The following is a 15,590-nucleotide window of genomic DNA, read 5'->3' on the forward strand; positions in this document are numbered from 1 at the left end:
TGTACCGATTTATATGCTCTTTGCTGCCAAATCTAAAAATGATACCTTATGTTGGTTTCATGGTAAATGTTTAGCCTCTAGTTAAGGTGTGTTTTGTTTTTACCAGAATGAAAATAGCTGTATGAAAAAATATTTTAGCTAGACCTATTAATACCAGCGTAAGGACAAATAAATCCAGGACATCAGATCTTGACTATTAGCAGCCAGTCCATTAATTATTTATATTATATTACTACTCAAAAGTCTCTTGTTGTGACAATGACACACACAATGTCTACAACCGTTTATCCCGAGCACGGTTGCGGCAAGCTGAAGCCTAACCCGGCAACACGGAGCGCAAGGCAGAGGGGGGGGAGGGGACACACTCCGGACGGGACGCCAATCTGCCGCAAGGCACCTCAAGCAGGACTCGAACCCCAGACTCACCATAGAGCAGTCCCCGGTCAAGCCCACCACAGCACCGCGTCTCCCCTCTTGTTATGACAGCATCCCTCTGTTGTCTGTATTGTGGAAAATATTCACACCACAGTTTTTATTGTTATCGTTATCATCATTATTATTATGAGGGGGTGTGTCCCTTTCCTCTCCAGCCTTGCACTCTTTGTTGCCGCGACCCCACTCAGGACAAGCGGTTTCAGACTGTGTGTGTGTGTGATTATTATTATGAAGGCATTCCTTGAAAATGTAACTTTAGTTCTTAGCTGTCGCTGTGTTCTTTAAAGAAAATAGAAAAATATTGATTAAAAACTACTTTTAGCATTATCACCATGAGAAACCTGGAGAATCGTGCTGTGCTGAACCATGTAGGTGGGGTTGGGTCTCTTGTTTCCCAGAGGAGTCCTCATTCTTCCAAAGGTTGGCAGAAATACAAACACAGGGCCTGACATGTGGCTAAGCTCAGAGCCACCAGGAATGGGCCACATCACCACCAAGTTAATTCAGTGAAGGGACTGAGGAGCAGCAGGTTTCGGTCCATCATATCAGCCTGGCTACACACAGCAAAGACTGTGGCAATCATAGGCCTTAAGGTGCATCACAGCTTGTGAGAGATGCACACAAAAGGCAGCCCTGTGTCCTGATGACATCCCGACAGTTCCCGCTGAGCCCTTTTGGAGAGGAAATCTTAATACTGCCAACTTCTTGACTGCCCTGAAGACGCTTGGTGTTCTCAGCCTCCCATAAGGAAATGTGAACAGATGTTGTGACCCAGCGAGTTTATATATTCATTTGCCGGCACTGAAACTGGGTACAAGTAGAGTGTGGCCATGTCTGAGCACTGTCCACATTTTACAAGCCCCACAAACTGAGAGTCCTGGTTGTGCTGTGGGTTCAGCATTGACTTTGTGCAGAGGCCAGAGCCATTGCAAGTTCTGCTGAAGTCATCTGTAGGCCGAAAGCAGTTTCATTGCGTTCATGTGGTAAGGTTTGTGCCCAGGGAAAGGAAGTACTTTTAGTGTCTACACCATGCGCAGTGAGAAGTCATCACTGGTGTCCTTCATCCATTGAGTTTCAAGATGAACATGCCCGCATAACCCTTCGCATAATGACTCTTCTTTCCAACACCTTTCGCATTCTGAGAGGTGCAGAGTTCTGGCAACAACCCTTTCTACGCAGTAGCCAATTCTCAAGGAACCAGTGCTAAAAAGTTGGGGATGCATTGTACTGTGTGGATATTTGTTGAAGTGAAAAACTCCCACTTCACAAAAATGACATCCAAAATTGGAGATGACACCAATGCTGTAGAGTATAATGCTGTGCTCCCACACGAGCCACGTGTTTTCCTTTGTCTCAGAGATTGCCTTTGCCTTCCAGCCCCTTTCAGCCACTTTGACCAGACTAATCTCGATGGAGTACGGACAGTCAGAGGAAGAGCCTTGCTTCTGGGGGAGCACCACATATTGTGGAGCAACCACATACGACATGTTTTTCAGGTTAAATTTGCTAAAAGCCTCCCTTTTCAAGGGGAGGACAAATAACCAGTCCTCTTCTTCAGTTTTCTCAGATGTCAGCTCATCACAAGCTGATGATCTCCCTCCCGGAGGGGTCGAACCTTAGCCCCTCGGCCACATCCCCCTGCAGCCAGTGCAATGGATGCAATGGTCGCCGTTGCTTTGAGAGCCAGCTGTTTAAGATAGCAAACAATTACTTTTTTCCTCTCAGTTGCAACCGCCAGCAGGCTCGGATCTCGATTTGTATGGCTTGCATGAGGAATAGTCCCGTGGTCCCGTTCTACGCAAACTATATAAAACACGAGCGCCAAGCAGTAACCGCACAGGGCAGCTGCACTAAGACCGCTTTGTTCTTCACTGACTTGCTTCCAGAGTTAGTCCCCGAACAGAACTCACATTGTGCGCCTTTTTCCGTGAGTAAACTCGGGCTGTCAACACAGCCTCCTCTGCCTACGAGAGCGCCGCTCAGCAGCAGAAGACTGCTCTCCTTGTGCCCCCAGAAAAAAAGGAAAATCATTTACAAAGAGGTGTTTCTCTTTCATGAATGAGCTTCTGAGATGGCAGAAATATGCATTGTTTATAATAGCTCGTTCTGTGGTAATCCGCCAATTTCCGTGTCCCTCTTTGACTTTGATTTTTGTGCAAGGTTGTGTGAGGTGCGTACGTCTGTGTGTGCAGAATGAGTTGCGAGACCCTGACTCGAGGAACCCAAGATCCGCCCGTCGGGAGGCTCGCAGTCTCCCCGGTTGCTAGGCGTTCCACAGTATTTCACTTTTCCTAAAAAAGACAGTCTGGGTATTCTGTGGGCCGAATTTATCAGGCATGCCAAATTGGGCTTTTGTGTGTTTGTGTTTGTGTGGGCCTGTGCGAGGCAAAGAATAGCCCCTATTGTTGCACTGTGTTTGCCCTTGTTGCCGCTGACTAGCTAATTGCTCGGTTTGTGTCCGTACAAAATAAAAAACAAAGTTAAAAAATGAAACCCAGCGAAACGTGACCGTTACAGAGCGCATGTAGGTTGTGTCAATCTGCACAATGTGCGGTCATAATTACATGCTCCGAGAAATTATTTTAATTTCGTCCCTCCCGAGTCTGATGTGCTTAAAGGAATTGCCTGAATTCCAGTGATTTGAATGAGAATAGAATGCATAAAAGCAGTTATCCTCCCAGCTGCTCTCCATTTTGTCTTGGAAACTTGCCCAAGACTTATTAATTATTCTGTGCCCATAGGACGGAGTTGCTTTGCTGTTGGTCAGTGCAGATCTCCTGACCGATGTAGCACTTATTTGCCTTTGAAACTCATTTCAGCATGCAGACTGAATTTCTACAGAACCCTTTGGATACGCTGAAGAAATGGCTTTAAACAAGCTTCAAGTTAATGTTTAAGTTAAATGTGGGAATTAAGCCAAAAACAGTTAAAAGAGCATTTTGCCTGCATTAATGCAGGGGGATTCCCCCCCGCCCTCGAAACAACTCAGTAAAACTAGGAGTTTATCAATGCAAGCTTTGTGTTTGCTCTCACTCCTAACAGCTTCTTGGATTAAACAGTACAGTAGATACATCCATGCTATGTTTATCTATCAAGAAACACTGAAATGGCCTCCTTCATCCTAAATTTAATCTGTCGAACGTCCTACCATTCCCACCGCACATACTGATTTTGTGCTTGACGCATGGTCATCATTCATTTTTTTATGGGTTACATAAGACATAGCATCCAGTTGCATCTTTGGTCAAAGATTAAAATACCATGTAAGTGGTTATTTGGGAAAATAAAATTAGGAAAACAGGCTCGACCTTTCACCTCTCGAATGCCCGACAGTCCGCATCGGGTCTGCTAAATGGCTAAAAATAAAAAGGGAGCTCCGGCTGACTTCACCAGAGGCCAGCAGAACGCCTGGGAGAAGAGGTTTGTCTCCCTGCGGGCCGCATTTGCCCCTTAAGTTTCCCATCTGCTAATAAACTCTGAGGACTCGACTTACAGGCACATCCTGCCGGGGCATCGTGTTGCACGGAGAAACCGCTGGAGTCTGGAAAGTGCACCGCTTGGCTCAGCATCAGGGACATTCGGGCCTCTGTTCCTCATGACGCAATTCTTCACATCCTCCCCAACCATAAGTGCACTTGGATTCTGAACTACGGCACTCCGCCTTCCATTGTGAACATCGTTGGCCATGCTGCTAAGAGTTAACGTTTGCTAGTGTAAAACTGTCCTTAGCTTCCGTCTCATTCTTGTGTGCAGCACCTTTAATGGATCAGTTTTCCAGACTATCTACAGATACATTCCTGAGATTCCTGGTCGTCTGTGAAATCTCTTGTCAAGCGGGAGTGGTAGGAAAGGACTGGGCGGGTAATACCCACCCATTATGGCACGACGGCAGCCAGATAGAAACACTACGGCGAACGGAGCTTAACAAGGATACTGTTCCTGCACAACTCACAACATGGATACAGGGGACAGCTCCACCTTTTTCCTGAACCGCTTCCAGAACACACCCCCCAAGAGTGCAGTGCCCCCTGAAAGGGGTATCAGGTCGATTATTTTGGCCGGCGCAAATGAATAGAAAACAGTTCTTTCTGTGTTAAGTGAGATTTTAAAATAGGTCCAAGGGAGAAAAAAAATGAGCTGTTCAACATGGTTTCTATTAATCTCCAGTGGAATTGAACAGTGTTTGGATTTTGAACAGGATACTCCAGAGCAGCGCAGGAGAGCGTTCGCACTTCAGCAACTGGACGTACGTCGGCCTCCGTCACGTCTACTTCGCCTCTAGGTCACTTAGCACACGTGCCTTGAAATGTAGCTGGAAGCTGTAAAGCTGTCATTCCCTGGAAGGGATCTGGTTGCCCTGTAATGAACTCATCTTGAAGCAACATGAGTGGCAGCACTGCACCACAGGCTCGGGTGGGGAGTGTGTTTTCGGCGAACAGTGGCTGTACTGTCGGGAACCCCGGGGAAGTTGTGGGGGGGGGGCAGAACGGCATGTTGGATTACCGAGACTGTTATTGCACCCATTTCCATCTCGTTTCAGAGGAGCTGAGGTGCGCCGGGGTGGCCTGCCCAAGCGTGCTGTCTCCGGATTGCCCTGCCGACTCAGCCCTGACCAAGAGCTACACGCCCCCTGCTGGCTGTTGCCCCACGGTGTTGCCCTTGTGCACTTGTGACTTCCGCACATGCCACAGGCCTGAGTGCCCCAGTGGGCATCAGCAGGTGCTCCTCAAAGAGGCCACAGGCAGACCCGGAGACTGCTGCAGTTTGTACGAATGCCAGAGAGGTAAGGCACGCTCTTCCTGGAAAACGACTTCACGGTACCAAGAGGACACAGCACGGGCACTGGAGGTCTTAGTGTGATTTCTCAAGAGGTGATAATAACTGTCAATTTAAGTAAGGTCAAAGGTCTTCAATGTGTTGCGCACAAGTTCTTCCCAGCAAAAAGGTCAAAGGAGGGGCAGATGAAGCCAAATTTGGAAGGCTTCCACTTGGACACTGTACTAGCATTTGACTAGTTAAAGAACATTCTTATTCAGACCCACAAATATTTTGTAGCCTAAATAGTGATGTGAATGACAATTGCATTAATTTGGCTGAAATGAATGCATTCCATGTTTCACTCCAGTTCTCAGCATTTGTCTAAATGCAGATGTGCAGGCAGGGTTACGTTTGGATATCAGTTTTGCAAAATGTACACTAGTACTCTGTACGCTGGGTGGACAGAGAGCGGCGGGGTCTTGCTGTTTGCTCTGCAGTCACAGAAAATATTCACTGTTTTACCAACAGAACAGATTGGCTTTCTGAACCCCTCCGCATTCATGAATGCGCGCTGTGTCCCAGAATTAATGGCTTTAACAGGCCCAGTGACCAGAAAAGTGCTTAGACTATGAACACGCTCAACAGAAGTGCAGTGTCAGATAGTTCCTGTCTGGTCACACATCCAAGGGGAGAAGGTTCAATAGTTCACTGATGGGAATGCTTTTTATGTACTCGGATCTGAGCAAGGGACAGTAATGGGGTTGGGCAGGCCGTGTGCCCCAGGGATCAGTGTTTTGACAACAAGTGTCTCCTGCTCCTCTGGTCTTCGGCCCAACAGCCTTTGTCCCACCCCAACCGGCCGTCGGTACCGTAGGACAGTGCCAACATTGGGAATCATTTGAGCAGCGGAAGAAAAATGTGCCCTTCATGCCTCCCTTCCCCCTTTCCACGCGTTAGCTCACCTCTCATCCATTGGAAATGCAGCAGCTCATGTTTAGATACCAAAGAAAATTTTGTTAAAAAAAAATAACCGTGTTGACACATTTCTTTTTCGTCTGTAACTTTGGTCAGTCTCACTCGTTCGAGGGTATGTTTTATTTATTTCCTTAGCTGTTTTCTCACAGTGGTGTGTGTTCTCCATCAGGTGATCACAGATTCTTCCACCTTCCACACATAACATTGTAGGACAAGGTATATGCTGTACAGAGAGATGAGCTATTTCTTTGGCTGACACATACTTCAAGAAGAGAGAACATGTGGTTTTGTGTGCACGTGTGACTGAAGTTTGTATCTACATGTGGCTGAGAAATTGGACATGTGGGAGATGGGGCACAGGCTTAGCTGTTATGATGGATGATGTTGGCTTTCCCTGAGATCTTACCAAACTCATAAACTCATCTGGACTGATTACACGTTATGCTACTGCCAGTTCAATTGGTGATTCTGCATCAATGTTCATCCAGGGCAAAGGTGAACAACCAAAGCAATTAACTGCAAGTCTTAATTATAACACAGGATTTCACACAGGCTTTGATCCTACTTACCAGAAAATGCAATCTCATTGTAAATTTCCATTTAAATTTCCTGTTTGCCTGTTCGCCTTTTAGAAAATGACATTTAGTAAGATCAGGGTGGATATCACTGATCAGTGGGCACATTGCAGCTTCACAGTCCGCCATCAATGCCATGGGCCATGAGCTATCGTACTTTAAATGAAAAAAAACAGAAAGCATACTTGGAATTCCGTCTCTCTGCCATGAGTTTGTTTTAGGGATTAACATTAACAAATGCTCACGGAAATTACAGTTGGACATCCTGTCACGTGACTTCCTACTGTGCCTGGCTCGTTGACTTAGCCATGACTGCCCTTTGAGTGCAGCTTGGCAGAGCGCTTACGGTATTTGCTCAGTTCGACTGCGCGGCACAAACAGAAGGCGGAAACAAGAGAACTCCCTCTTTTCTTTAGGCTCAGCTGACCCACCTGCTTTGCATTAAAGCTCACAGAGAGGCCACCGGAGATGAGAGTCACACCCAGCCCTTAGAGTCCGTGATCACGGCACGGTCTGCATATGGTGAAATTATTCCCGCTCCTTCTGTCAAAATCTTGTTAGGATCATATGTGCCTGCGTCTCCTGCTACCTCACCACCTTTCAAAAACATCGCTGTTCACATAGCAATGGCACTGAGGTACTTTCCGGTTATTGTACAGTCCATCCTTAGAACAACAGACTATATGAGGAAGGCAGTGTCCATTGCTCTGAAAATCCGTTTTTCCTGAGCTATACATATATATATACACAAATGCATATATGCAGACATACATACTATATGTTTACATGTATTATTATTTGGTGGAGGGGACACACCCAGGACAGGATGCCGGTCTGCCGCACGGCACCCCAAGGAGGACTTGAACCCCAGACCCTCCACACAGGGGGCCCCGGCCAAACCCGCTGTGCCACTGCACCCCCCCGTATTAAAATAATGAAATAAAAATTTAAAAAGACAATGAAAGAGCCTTCTTTACAAATTTTGAGAGGCCATGTGCTACACTTGCTTTAAATTTCCCTAATAGGTTGATGTATAACACGAGCTGTGAGAGGCCTACACTGAGGGGTCCTCCGAAGAAACGTTTTGCAAATGTTTGTGCGCACACACCGGAATGCACATATGTACATTTGCATGTCTGTATGTGTTCATACAATATTTTCTGTTTTTAATGCATATTTTTGTGTATTGTTTTTTGTTAATGTTATTTTTTTTTCCTTTAAATATATATATATTTTGGCTGTTGTTCCCAAAATGCATTGTTCTGGTCTGCATCTGAACTGCAATTACAAAATAATACATGATGCACGCTGCTCCCATGACAATGTGCCTCCAGACGACCCTTCAACGTGAACACGTTATGTTAAATGCATCATTCTATATAAAAATACAGAGCATTGATAAACCATTACAGTAATTTCGGCTGTTTCGGATTGGATCTGCAATTTCCCGTATCGGTTTAGGACTTTCATGATCCTTTTTATTCCACAATGCATTAATTCTGACTCCATCCACGGTAATGACGCGATCATGTTTACGGAAATACGAGACAAAAGCAAACACCTGTAGAGACACAGTTGTGTGAAAGGTGCCATCCAGTTCACCCATGCAAGACCAGTCAAATGACACTGTGGCAAAGAAAGGTCGTCTGGAGGCACACTGCCATGGGTTAACAATTTCCAGTCAGCCATACTGCAGCCATCATTGAGCCCGTTATCTCCGCCGCACTCTGCGGCTTTGAGACAGCGTTGGTTTTTGGACTTTCACCGGATACGCTGGCCCTTGTCCTGCAGACCTCAGCCCTGGCACATCTGTTTTCTTTGTGGTGTGCACTAGTGCGAGAGACAGACGTCACAAATCTATGCAGAAGAGTTGGCTCGGGGTTTTTTTATTTTTGATGTCCACAGCCTGCTGCTTTTCTCTGAGCTAAGCTCCCCAGTTTTCCTTAGTACTGACACTGTGAATTCTCCCTTATGATCCTTAGTTTCTCCCAGATGTGCGCACAATGGGAAGGAGTTTTCTGACGGCGAAGTTTACCACATGGATCCATGCTGGCTCTGCCAATGTCGAGGGGGCATCTCCTTCTGCTCCCAAGCTGAGTGTGCTGAGCTGGACTGCCAGAACTTCTATATACCGGAGGGAGAGTGCTGTCCCGTGTGCATAGGTACAACCACTACAACCACTTCACAGTCACACACCTGTCTGCTGAAAATCAACTTTCACACTTCTTGTCCACACTGGTACAGCTGTTATCAATCAGCTGTCACTGACCTGTCGACGCAGATAGAGCCACTATCAGTCATTGCACAGTCGTCCGCATAGGTACAGCCACCATCAACCAGTCCCCTGGGACAAAGGCATAAGTTAAATACATAATAATAAAGATTTATAACTATCACACACAGCCACTATCAATCAGCTGTCACACACCTGTATGCAGAGGTTCAGCCACTATCAAACAGCTTTAAGAACCCTGAGCTCGCGTGCGCGCGCACACACACACACACACATACACACACACGTCTACAACCGCTTGTCCTGAGCGGCGTCGCGGTGAACCGGAGCCTAACCCGACAACGCAGGGCACGAGGTTGAAGGGGGAGGGGACACACCCCGGACGGGATACCAGTGCGCCGCAGGCCACCCCAAACAGCCCTCGAACCCCAGACCTACCGGAGAGCAGGCCCCGGCCAAACCCGCTGCCCCACCGCTGCCCCCTCACACAGTTATCGCAACTATCAATTCACTGGTACATCTACCAGCAGTCAACGGTGAAGCATCTGTCTGCAAAGGTACAGCAGTCTTTTCTTTTCTTTGCCTGTGACACAGGTAGACAGGTAGACACATGGCACAAAGAAAAATGCATTAACACACTCCGGAGAACAGCTGTGAGAACAATACCCAGTAGCAGAGGGTAGTAACTTCCCATGGGGTCTGTGTGTGACACACACACTAAGTGCCACGGTCCTTTAAAAGAACTGTGCGCTGCAAGCAGTGATCATTTATTATGCATATGGTACATTTCTTCAGTTTGACGAACAGATGATATTTTAGCCATTTTTTGAAAGCTCTTAGTGTTTTTGTTATATAACTGTGATATGTCTAAGTGTCCCAGTCCTTGACAGAATAGAACACCGATTCAGGGAGGTGCTGAACAGGTCTCAGTCAGTTCTGTTCACAACCTTTCCTGCTCTAGGTGGCAGGAGGGATTAATTGCTGAGCTCTGGACTGCTTCACAGTGTACTCCAGACCTGAACTCCAGCTGGGTTTTGCAGTCGTTAACTTTCTTTGCATGAAAGGGCAACAAAATTAATGAACAATAACGCTTTTTACGATACAATTGGATATTTTGGAATGTAAAACTGCTTCGGAAAACTGCGGGAGCCCTAATTGATACAGAATTTTTGCACATGGCCTGGCCATTCTAGTAAAATGTAGAGGCTGGTACTCAGGTAGAAATATTGACCTTATTACTGGCTAGGACTGATGCATGTGATGTTAGCATGTGGCCAACACATTGGCTGCACCAAGTGGGGTGTCATGAACATCAGAGAAACGCTGTTAGTGAAGGTCAGTGTTTCTTTGCCCCCTAGAACACACAGTTTGCTAGCAGAGGAGTACGTAGGAGGAGTACGTCTTCCACACTGACTGCTTCATTCCATATATCCCTATCCATTTGCACATATGGATTAAGGCCCATAGCTACTTCATACAGGGTTCTGAGGATCCTACTCCTGAGATATGAACTAAAGCAGCATGTTCTGTCTTGCTGTAGGCTACAGACACTAAAACCCATTGGTGATAGAAACAAATTGGTAATGAGGCTGCATTCCGCTAAAAAGAAGACTTCCTACTGCACATCGCACGAGGGTTCATGGGTCTTCCATTGTGTGTAGGTTTAAGCTGTCTGTCAATAAACTGTTCCAGCTGGCTGCTGCTTTTGTGTACTTACTGAATGTACTGAGATGGAATAAACAAGCTTGGTGTGAGGGGGGCCATCATTTAGGCTTAAGTTTTCAGTGGGAAAACTAGATACTTCAGTACACATTGCCTCATATGAATTGATTACATTTTGGTGGAATAAGACCAAGCGTTTCTGTGGAAATAGTAGCACTGGGGGAGTGTGTATTTTTGCTCATTGTTGGCCTGATGATAGACCCATTACTGCGGGGGGTGGAGGCCCCCGATATGCACCGTCTGGAGTCTTGGCATCTGAGCTCCAAACCTTCCCTGAGAGAAGGAGAGTGGGACAGCAGAGATAATGGCCCCCAGATGGGCTGAAAGTTGAGCGGCCGAGCCCTCGCTGGATGCCCCCCACAGACACCCCCTATGGGGCTCCGCCATTAGCCTGTCTCTGCTTATATGATGAATCACCACAGAGGCACAGTGATTTTTTTTTGTGGAATTCTGTGATGCACTGAAGCAAGTTTGCCAAATTTTTAACTGTCTGCATCACTTGGGACATTTCTGTGAATATAATAAAGTTACTTGCACATGTTGCAATGATCTGAACGGTGACGCAGACAGACTGGTAAAGAAGCACATGCTGGATGTCACATTCTAAGATGACATTTCCTCTGTCATTTATAGCTGTAAGGTTCAGGCATCCTATTCTTGGTGTTTAGGGGCAGCTTTATGAATCTTTGGCAAACAGGAAGAGAGAAATGCAATTTTCACATGAATGGGATGCATGTATAAAACTGGTGACATGCTGAAGGTGACAATGGAACAGCAGGGAACACCAGACATGACCCTTCACTCTCTGCTTGTTGTAGTCACCTGTTCTAGTCAGGGGTGAGATTTCCATCAGCATGTCCTGTGGGGTGTCCTCACATTTTGGCTCCTCTCTGTGCCCCTCGACCAGATGTGGAGCTGCTGGCAGCAGAGAGCACAGAGGCCAGCTGCTGGGTGAACAACAGGCTGCGGAGGCACGAGGAGCAGTGGAAGGAGGACGATTGCACCTTCTGCCAGTGTGTGAACGGGGAGCCACACTGCACTGCCATGGCCTGCAAGCAGAGCTGCCAGAACCCTGTGCGGATCCCTGGGGAGTGCTGCCCTTTCTGCGAGGGTAAGACACCCGCAGATGTGTACACACTCACCGAGAAACAAAGACACTAATGCACAACATGTCTAATTTTAGGCACATGCAATATGTACAGACTTTTGCATCAACATCCACACATGTACATCATGCAATAACATACATGTACCCATATAGCCATATATAATCACATGAACTGATATGCACGCATCTACATCCACATGCACATTCATACATGTGACTTATACTAACAACAGCACAGTCCCCTGCAGTGATTCATGTACACATGCAGTGTCAGTCAAAGTTTGAGTATATACTAGCTGGAAACTAATTCTTTTCATAATGCGTTATCAGGATACGAGCCAAGACATCTTCCCAGCTCTTCTGCAGCAGTTCCCATGGATGTAGAGCTCTTGCGGGTTGCTTTGCTCCAACTCTTTTTTCCATATTTATCCACTTATGCAATAAGGGGCAGCACATGCAGTTTACCTTTGGGGTCACAGGTTCAAATTACACCTCCTGCTATAGTATCCCGGAACATAGTGCTTACCCTAAACTGCTTCAGTAAAAGTTACCCATCTATAAATGGATAAATAGTTGTAAATTGCACTGGAGATAAGTGTTGGCCAAATGAATAGAAGTAATACAAGTTGTGCCCAGGTGGACTCAGATTTTTGACTGCTACTGTACATTTTGCCAGGACATGGTGGCACAACTGGTGGAACTGCTTGGTGAGCATGGGTTTGAGTCCAGTTTAGGGTGTGTGGAGTTTGCTTTTTTCTCCCTGTGTCTGTACCCCCCTGACAGGTATGGAAGGTCCCAGGCACTAGCAAACCACTTCCATTCCTCCCTTGCCTAGAAAACCACATGAGCGGTCGACCACCAAGAATCGGATTTCACTGCCTGGCACTTACATACATCCATCCAAATGGGCACAAGTAAATACAGCACACTTGTAGCCAGACACATCCACTATTAATTACATGTCACAAAGTAAATGTAAAAAATCAGAGATTCTGATGGTGGTTTTCAGAAAAACCCTCACATGCAAAGTCATTATCCTGCAAATAAGTCCCCAGTGAAGCTGTGTTGCCCAACATGACCACAGGCAAGGCACACCCATTACGGAGTCCACGGGCAGCTTTCGTTTAATCGGATCCTGCTACTAAAGAGTCCAACTCTCATTACGGGCCGCGGCCCTGTGGAAGCTCATTAAAGCACAGGGCGCCCCACTTTCTGTGGGCTGCTGGAGCGTCGAGTTTTATTGTACTGGTCCAGTGTGCTTTGGCCAACCAAATGGGACCCACCTGGAGGGCCCTTTAACTGTGTAACTTCTCTGCAGAAATGTCATTAGTTGCAGCTAATCTGAGTCCTTGTGAGGCCACCACGGAACCCCCAGCAGGAGTCCCGCAACCCCGGGACACCCCTGTAAGCTGTGCTGTCAGCATATAGACTGACACAGGAGGGCTTTTTCACGTTTGTGCTGCGCTTCTCCTGACCACTTAAATAATGGAAAGGTACTCATTCATCAAAGCTAACAGATAATGAAAGTCTCCCATAGGTTGAAGAAATAAAGCCCGGCACTTATCTTTAATTACAGTTTTGGTTTTGGGGAACGGCTTCTTCATTGTGCGCGATGAAAGCCTGCACTTTCAACAAGGCGTTCTGGGCTCACATTCCTTTTCCCTCAGAGCCCACCTATGAGACGGTGAGCCCCGTCCTGTGCCCTCGCCTGGTGAACTGCTCCCTGTCCAGTGCCGACTGCCCCCACGGCTTCCTGCAAGACAAAAACGGCTGCCTGCTCTGTCAGTGCCTAAACAGTAAGAGCAGCCTGCCTCCCCGCAGCCTGTCCCAGCCACATAGCACCATGTCCTTGCAATGTCTTCCAGCAAACACGAAGCATCTTGTAAACCCCGGCACGTCACGGCAGAAAAAACTCAGTACACAATGAGGAATGTTGTCCGGTTTATGACCCAGTGCAAACCGCTAATAGCTTCTCAGAATCTCAAGGTTAATTTTAATGTCAAAATAAAATAGATTCCCATGTTGCAAAACACCAGAATTTTCCATCTGTCCCACTAGGAGAAAATGTAAGTGAAAACATTTAATATTAATAGTGAGTAACTTCTTATGTAGGTGTATATGGGTATTTTTACCGTACTGTTTTAATGCAATTTCACCGTGTGGGACTTAATAAGCTTTATGAAATACTTGAAGTGTTGACAAATAAGAGGGGGGCACGGTGGTGCAGTGGGTTGGACCGGGTCCTGCTCTCTGGTGGGTCTGGGGTTTGAGTCCTGCTAGGGGTGCCTTGGGGTGCCTTGCGGTGCCTTGCGGCAGACTGGCATCCTGTCCTGGGTGCGTCCCCTCCCCCTCCGGCCTTACGCCCTGAGTTGCCGGGTAGGCTCCGGTTCCCCGCGACCCCGTATGGGACAAGTGGTTCAGAAAATGTGTGTGTGTTGACAAATAAATGACCTCTTTTCTGAATTGTTTTAGACAACTCCTGCCCCAATCTGGCCCAGCACTGCTCCCTTCAATGTCCCTTGGGCTACGAGAAAGATGAGTTTGGCTGTGAAGTGTGTGAATGTATCCCTCCGTCCCCCAAATGTCGACCGTTGTCCTGCAGTAAGACCTGCCCCTACGGATACGTGTAAGTCCTGCCTGTGCTCTTCACACGCAATTTCAACAGCTCAATATTAACAAAGTCATAAATGATTAACATTTACGGATCAGTTTGCATAAACACTGGATGTCTAATCTACATCGAGTCTGTAGGTCTGTGCCCAGGCTTGAGCCCTGCAAGCCTAAGAATGTGCCGGAGCTTCTGGCTGACAGATTGGCTCATGTAATTCTGAGCTTTGGACTTTCTGGGAGTGGGTTGGCTGACCACTTGAGGTGCAAGGGTGGGGTGGCTGCAGGGGTTTAGGGTGAGACATCTCTAATCCACTGCACCAGCCAATGTGTCAGATCGAAAACATTTCGGACCAGGTCCTAATCCTGATGGCAGCGTGCCCCATTTGCTTCACGTTGAGGTCTGCTGCCCCCTGCTTAATCCATTTAAATAAGGCAAACGTGGAAGCCTTCTTCTCCTACCAAGAAAACTGCCCCCAACGCAACCGTTTCATAAATCGTCTCTTGGTTCAAAACAATGATCGAAACCATGTCCGCACAAAGGGAGGCTTTATGAAGCATGTACTGCAGGCTTCCTCTGGTATCTCAACCATCCACTGAGGAGCTTTTGCTCATTGTGAGAGGGAGAAGGAAATGGGGGGCTTCATTGACCATATGTGCCAGTCTCAGGGAAGGAGTCTAGAGACGTTCCTTTCCTCGGATTGTCTTAAAACCACACGGGACCACGTCTGCTGATCCGCGGTGACTGACTGACCGAAGGTGGCTCGTATTAAGAGTGGCAGCCATGAAGTACATTTGCTCCTTTCCATTTGTGCATCGTCTCCATAGCATACAGCATCTAAGCATCACTTACATCTTAACTGAACACTCAGACAATTATGATGGGCTGAATGGCTTCCCATTTAAATTAAAATCACACAATGGCCTCTCAACACTGTCATGTGACTTATGTTTCCATTCATAGTCAAAGTCATTAGATGAACCTTTTGCCCAGGAGTGGTGGGCAGCCACTGGCACTTGGACCCCCAGAGCCCCAGAGATTTTTTCTCTCTTGACTTTCAGTTGGGAGTTTTTGTTCCTTTCCTCCGTGGCCAGTAGGCATAACTGTAGCTTTATAAAAGCACTGATAATGTATTACGCTAGTTCTGTAGTTTATTTGCTTCCTTCTCTGATGTAT

The 15,590-nt window shown here is 46.9% G+C and overlaps 1 protein-coding gene across 1 annotated transcript in view; it reads left to right on the forward strand.

The window, feature by feature from the left end:
* The window catches only part of LOC108928292 (cysteine-rich motor neuron 1 protein), a 34,468-nt gene that overhangs the window by 8,636 nt on the left and 10,242 nt on the right, over positions 1-15,590 (forward strand). Inside the window, exons 4-8 of the mRNA XM_018742175.2 lie at positions 4,976-5,218; positions 8,726-8,905; positions 11,606-11,809; positions 13,474-13,602; positions 14,279-14,432. Of these exons, the coding sequence (XP_018597691.1) occupies positions 4,976-5,218; positions 8,726-8,905; positions 11,606-11,809; positions 13,474-13,602; positions 14,279-14,432 (910 nt within the window). The remainder of the gene's footprint in view (positions 1-4,975; positions 5,219-8,725; positions 8,906-11,605; positions 11,810-13,473; positions 13,603-14,278; positions 14,433-15,590) is intronic.

This window comes from Scleropages formosus, chromosome 15 (assembly GCF_900964775.1).
Source record: "Scleropages formosus chromosome 15, fSclFor1.1, whole genome shotgun sequence".
Classification (NCBI taxonomy): domain Eukaryota; kingdom Metazoa; phylum Chordata; class Actinopteri; order Osteoglossiformes; family Osteoglossidae; genus Scleropages; species Scleropages formosus.